Source organism: Stegostoma tigrinum, chromosome 38 (assembly GCF_030684315.1).
Source record: "Stegostoma tigrinum isolate sSteTig4 chromosome 38, sSteTig4.hap1, whole genome shotgun sequence".
Taxonomy (NCBI): Eukaryota; Metazoa; Chordata; class Chondrichthyes; order Orectolobiformes; family Stegostomatidae; genus Stegostoma; species Stegostoma tigrinum.
Window position 1 is genome coordinate 20157231 of NC_081391.1, and position 6467 is coordinate 20163697.

Sequence of the window (6467 nt, forward strand, 5' to 3'; positions counted from 1 at the left end):
GAAGAAAGTTGAGCACTGACTGCCAAACCTCAGTAAAGTAAGGAACTGCAAAAGCATGTTTAAGAGAAGTGTTGTATAGTGACAGCATCGCTAGACCAGGGTGGTCAGATTTGAGCCCCACCTGAGAGGTGATTAACATCCAAAAATGAATTGATTAGCAGAGGGTTCAACTGTGTCAAAAGGTGACAGAAGCACCTGCCATACAACCTAGATATGATGGATCTGAACAAAAATCAGTTCTTCAATTTCACTAAAAGTGTTTCTTCATTATGGAGATTTTATTTTCCAATTCAACAAGGGTAGATAAAGTTTCTAAAAGACTAATCCATTTACAGCACTGATGGGATTCTAAAATCCCACTCAGCTGAGTGTGAGCCTGTCAAACAGGTACTCTCCCATGCCATTGTCAGGGGCTCCCAGTCTCTTCAGGTTGGTGATGTGATCTCCCAGCTTCTTGATCATCTTCACTTGCTCATCCAAGTAGTGCCTCTCCAGGAAGTCACACAGCTGGAACAAACAGCCAGAATGTAAAGTTAGAGCAGACATAAACATCAAGAATCACACCATTGCATTTTTGAAGTGATTATAGGTATGTACAAGTGCATTTATTTGCGAGCAGCTTGCTCTCCAGAAACAATGAATAGACTGGAATAGCTTTATTGGCAACTATGCTATTTTAGAAGTGGTTATAGAAAGCCCGGTTTGCCCACAGGGGTCAAACTGTCATTTCACTGAATTGGGTGGAAGTTTGTAAATACATGAACCTCACACCAAGTCAGCAGGGCACCTATCAGTGCCTGACATCTATGGTCACGATGGCTGCTGCTCGAGTACTGGAGAACAGCAAGCCTATGCTAATAGAAGAGCAAGAGCAGATTCCCATGTCACCTTCAGCTCCCTCGAAACATTCATCCCATCAGGAACACACATGAGGGTCTGTGTTGCCAGAGGCGAGTTTGTGCAGATCCAGCAGACTCTGGTTCACATCCTTCTCCATCTGCAGAGCTGTCTGCATTGCCTCCAGACCACTGCCCCACTCATCCTGCTCTGGCTTCTGGAGGGAGAAAGCTAGTCATTTGTGTGGTTAGAAGGTCCAAGACTCATAGGAGAGCAAGGAAATGGAGACATCTGGTAATCTGTGCTAAATCCAAACAAAGCATGAAAATCAATTCAAAATTCAGATAAGGTCATGGAGACCATTATCAGACATTTGATCCATCATGAAGAACTGCTGACAGATCAGGATTTAAAAACTGGCTGAAACAGTTGGACAACATTACCTGTATTCAGGCAAGTCTACAGTAATGTGTCATAGTCTAAACTGACATTTGGGCCAGGTCAGTGCTAAAACCCTTTCATTCTGAGCATTCAGATTTGTTGCTTTTTAAGAAAGGTGAGAATTAGCAAAACCAACTCATAACAAGCTGAGACTTTCTATCAAGACGCTTCACTCATCTCCACACAAGATGTACAGGGGAGTCTAGAACAGCAAGGCCATTGTACAAGCAGGAAACTACACAATTTGCATTTACTCTACAAGACAGAATCCAACCTTGATGTCCTGCAGGAGGACACGGCCTCCACGTTTATTCTGGAATGCCAGAAGTTTCTCAGCATGTTCCCATTCCTCATGGGACTGCTCCTTGAAGAAATCAGCAAAGTGACGCAGGGCAACATCATCCTGGTCAAAGTGAGAGAACTGTGTAAAAAGAAACAAAGTGGGAAAGTTGCTCAGTCACCGAAGTGACCGTCCATCAGAAAGTAACCCAGTCACCATCATGAATCAGAGTTAGGTGAGGGAATGGAGGAATGTTGGCAGGACAAAAGCAGAGAAATCATCCCCGTGGATTATGGCCCAAATAGCAGGCATTAGGTTTAGTTTTCCATGAGGGAAGTAAAAGCCAACTGCAACCACTGGCCTGACAGTGCCCTATGAAGTCAGTTAGTCACAGCCATGAGGCATCCCTATTGCTCAGCACTGGAAGCTGGTCCGGACATGACCAACTGAGGCAGGATGTTGGCTTGTCGACTAACAGAGCCAGAAGTCTGTCAGCTCCCTCATCAACAAATCTAGTTTCGAGTCTATTCGGCATGGATGCCCAAGTAGAAAATCACACTTGGCATGCAGATTTTCAATCAAAATCAAATAGCAACACTTCATCCTCATATTCAGCAGCTAGTAGTCTTTTGCTCCTCAAAAGAGCAGGAGCCAGGTTAATTTGGCAACTTAAAAGGTAGAAGTTGATTGGAGAAAGTTTCAACAAGCAGAGTGATTTTTATAAGTTCTTCAGCCAATAAAATAGGGTTAAAGTTAGCAGCAAAGCCAGCTTACCCCTCTGTAGCACCAGCCATACACTGTCCAGAAGAACAATACGGGCAGGGGACCCTCAAGGGTGAGTTTCAATTTAAGAAACACCAACATTTAAGTGTTCAGTATTAAGTGTGTTACCTGGATTCAGTCAGGGAAGCAGGAGACTCCAGATACATTCTGCAGGTAGTTCATTGAACCAGAAAACACCAAAAGCCTCATCACAATTATAATCACAGCCTTAAGTCTTGAAGCAATCAAGCTTCACCACGGAGAGGTAAACATAGGAGGAATAGAGCTCCAGGTTGATCTGCTTGTTAACAGCATCCTCACAGTCCTTGTGGTAGTTCTGACACACTTGGGAGGCCATTGTCACTATCCCTGCTCACTATCACCTAGACAGCTCTCATATCAAGTCTTTGTACTACAATCTCTGGTATTTATACTCCTGGGACATCCTATGTTCAACGAGGGAATGACATCACCAATGATGACTGACATTCCCTGAAAGCCAATTAGGAATCTCCCATGAATTTAGCCCCGCCTCTGCCCTCCCACCAATTAGAGAGAGGGTGTGGGTGTATGAGGCAGAGCTGATCAGAGGTGCAGATTGTTGTCAAGTCTGGATGGTTATTCTGTGATTGGATCAGCAGTCAGTCATTTAGAATCTCCAATCTGCTGGAACTCTCTATCGGGTCATGGTTAGTTTGAACAGAAAACTAGATTTGGATTTGGAAAGCTTTTCTTTTAAAACTAAGCTTGTTGTGACCAACTGCAGGAGGTGCTCAATGAAGGAGAATCAGTTTCTGCTGGGATATTGGAGAGAAAGGTAGGAGATTGGTGGTAGTTCCTAGAAATTTGTAACAGAAACAAACAGGACAAAGACAGGAAAGATGTTTCTGATGACCAATGCGCCCAGAACCAAGGGTCACTGTCTAAGGATATAGAGTAGTCTGTTTGGGATTGAGATGAGGAGAAATGTCTTCAGTCAGACAGTGGGGAGTCTGTTGTATTCTCTGGGACAAGAAACAGTTGAGGCCAAAATACTGAAGGTTTTGAAGAGTTAGATGTAGCTGATAGGGCTATGGGGATCAAAGGGTATGGAGAGAGAGTGTGAAGATGGTACTGAGTTAAGGGATTACCCATCATCATATGGAATGTCAGAGCAGGCTGGAAAGGCTGTATCAAAATGGTTCATAATTTTGAACATTTCAATCAGGTCATCTTTTAATCTTCTCTGCTCCAAGGAGATAAGGCCAATTTTTAAAATCTTTCCTGGTATCATTCCAGCAAATCTCCTTTGCACAGTGCCCAGGGCTTTAATGCCCTCCCTTAGAAACAGTGCCCAGAATTGAACACAATACTCTAATGCGGTCTGACCAATGGTGTGTAGTGGTGTAGCGTTACTTCTTTGCTTTTATACTCTCGGGCTCTCCTTAAAAACACAAGGTTCCTATAAGCCTTCTTCATGACTGTTTCATCTTGCCTGGCCACCTTCAGGGAATTGTAGTTTTAAATCCTGAGGGCTCTCTGCTCCTGTGCTCACCTTGACGTTGTTCCATTGAACCTGTATTATCTCTTCATGTCTCCATGTTTCTTCGACCAAAATGCATTTCTTGCATTTTTTTGTGTTGAAATTAAAAAGTGATTGCCAACATCAAATCTTACCCAATAAAAATCAAGAGATGCTAATTTTGAAGTCTTCAACTGACACCGGACATGTGTGTGTGTCCACTACCCACTATCCTTTCTGTGAAGAGGCTGTTTCTGACATTATCCTGGGCCGTTTAGCACTAATTTGAAGATTCTATATCCGTTCCATACCTTAAGTCCTAGAAGACCCATTGAGAAGAAACAATTCCTCTGAATCTACCCTGTCAAGTCCATTAATGATCTTAAAACTTTCAAGTACTGCCATCTCTTAACCTTCCATACTGAGGGACTCGGGCAAGCTGCCATCATCATTTAACCAGCTCTTTATCTCTGAGTTGATTCTGGAAATTCTCTGCTGCACCATCTTCAGGCCCAACCTGCCGAAAATGAGATCTCCAGGGATGGTTGAACCAGAACTTGACAATTTCATAAAAAACTCCACCCAGAGGTGTTCAAATCCCTTAGAGATCAGGACTGACATTGAATTAATTTCTTTGTTCAGTGTTTTTATATCTCGTCTCTAGTTTCAATACATTTCTGTCCACTTGTCTCAGTTTCATTTTGATCATTAGTTTTGACAACCCAGCAGAAGATGTCCCCATTTCTAAAACACTCTGGCTCACCTTCCTTGGTCAGGAGTGGATAACTTCGCACTTCCCCTTCTTGAACTGTATCAGCCAGTCTTCCCCACTCCATGGAAGTTTGAAACATTCCACTGTCATGATAAAGTGCCACTTGATGTAATGCCATCAGCAAATATTTGAATTGTAGCTGTCCATTTCTTCATCTCGAACATTTATAATCCAAGGAAAATTTAAGGCCCCAGTTTCTCTCCTTGGGGAAAGTAATCACATCTTGCTTTTTCTTTTATTACCTCATGGGATGAAGGTGTTGTTGGCTGGCCCTGCATTTATTGTACTTCCCTAATTATTATTGTCTTCTTGAATTGCTGTTGTCCATTTGGTGCAGGGAGATCCATAATGCCATTTTGGACAGAATTCCAGGATTCAGATGGTATGACTGTAGATTGAGTTTTGCCTCATGAGCTTCATTGAGTATTTTGAAGAAGTGATGAAGAGCAATGATGAGGGCAGAGTGGTGGGTGTGATCTACATGGGCTGTAATGAAGCGTTTGACAATGTTGCTCATAGTAAGCTGTTTAGCAAAGTGAGATCACATGGAATCCATGGAGAATTATCCATTTGGATACAGAAATGGCTCAAAGGTGGAAGGCACAGGGTGCCGGTAGAGGCAACAAAGTGTGGAGCCGGAGGAACACAGCAGGCCAGGCAGCATCAGAGGAGCAGAAAAGCTGCTGTTTCGGGCTGAGACCCTTCAGAAATTGGGAGGGGGAGGGGAAGCTCAGAAATAAGGAGGAGGGGTGGGACTGGGGATGGTAGGTGGGATGGTGATGGGTGAGTGCAGGTAGGGAGTGGTCAGTGAGGTGGGAGAGAAGCTGAACATGAACAGGTCAAGGAGGTGGGGATTGGTCATGGGATGAGGAGACTTTGAAGTTAATAAGGTTAATAAGGTCCACATTTAGTGTCTTGGGCTATAAGCTCCCAAGGCAGAATATGAGGTGCTACTCCTCTAGTTTGAGGATGACATTGGTGTGATACTGGAGGATGCCCAAGATGGACAGGTCAGCCATGGAGTGGGAGGTGGGGTGGAAGTTAAAACATTTTGTGATTGGAAAGTGTTGTTGTTTGTTGCTCATTGAGCGCAGATGCTCTAGAGAAACTGTCTCCCTCATGGTGGCTACATTGGGTGCAGCCGATACAATAGACCAACTTGAAACAGGTGCAGGTGATCTGTGTCTGATGCCGAAGGTTTGTTAGTTTTTATTTTGAATGGAGACACGGGGTGGATGTGGTGGTGGGGCGAGGGGGTCAGGGAATGGTGTAGCTGTTCCTGCAGTTGCAGGGAACAGGGCTGGGGTTAATGGGGAGAACAGAGTGGATGAGAGAGTGGCAGGGATACCAGCGTAGAGGTACTGGGGTGTCCACAGTAAGAGGGGCTATTCCTGCTTCTGTCGGATATGTGGAACAGTCCCTCTTCTGCTGCTCCACTGGCACTATCCCCTACCTTTTCCTTACTCAAAGATTGAAAGTAAATAGCCAGCTACATTGCTGTGTGGGTGGTGAGTCAGCTGTCGGCCAACTGCTTTCCTTCCCTGAAAGGGTTAGAAAAGTTTAGAACTGCTGAGAGTTGGTCTTTCTGCAAATTAAGTGGTGTCTCTTCTACTCTGACCCGCCCCAACCGAAGCCGAGATGCTATGAAGGGAACTCTGCAGATAAAGAAGGTGAACCAGAGTCTCCCGGATCCCCTTGTCTACAAATGTAGCTTTAATTGCACCAGCTGTCCTCAGCAGTTGATTGCTGGAGCAAGAACAGGGACTATGCCACGTTTGTCCCACACGCGACAAGGTGGGCATTGAGGATAGGAGACACTGTTACAGGAGAGAGCAGATTCCTCACTCAGTCTCCTACAGTGGAGACTTGTTAGA

At 44.4% G+C, this 6467-nt stretch overlaps 1 protein-coding gene across 1 annotated transcript; it reads right to left on the bottom strand.

Moving 5' to 3' along the window:
* Positions 1 to 360: 360 nt before the first annotated feature.
* On the bottom strand, positions 361 to 2682 carry LOC132206403 (ferritin, heavy subunit-like). Its single transcript, XM_059640511.1, has 4 exons — positions 2577 to 2682; positions 1553 to 1699; positions 929 to 1054; positions 361 to 507 (listed from the first exon to the last, which is right to left on the bottom strand). The coding sequence occupies exons 1-4, from the start codon at positions 2676 to 2678 to the stop codon at positions 361 to 363; spliced, it is 522 nt and encodes a 173-aa protein (XP_059496494.1). The 5' UTR covers positions 2679 to 2682.
* Positions 2683 to 6467: the final 3785 nt, after the last annotated feature.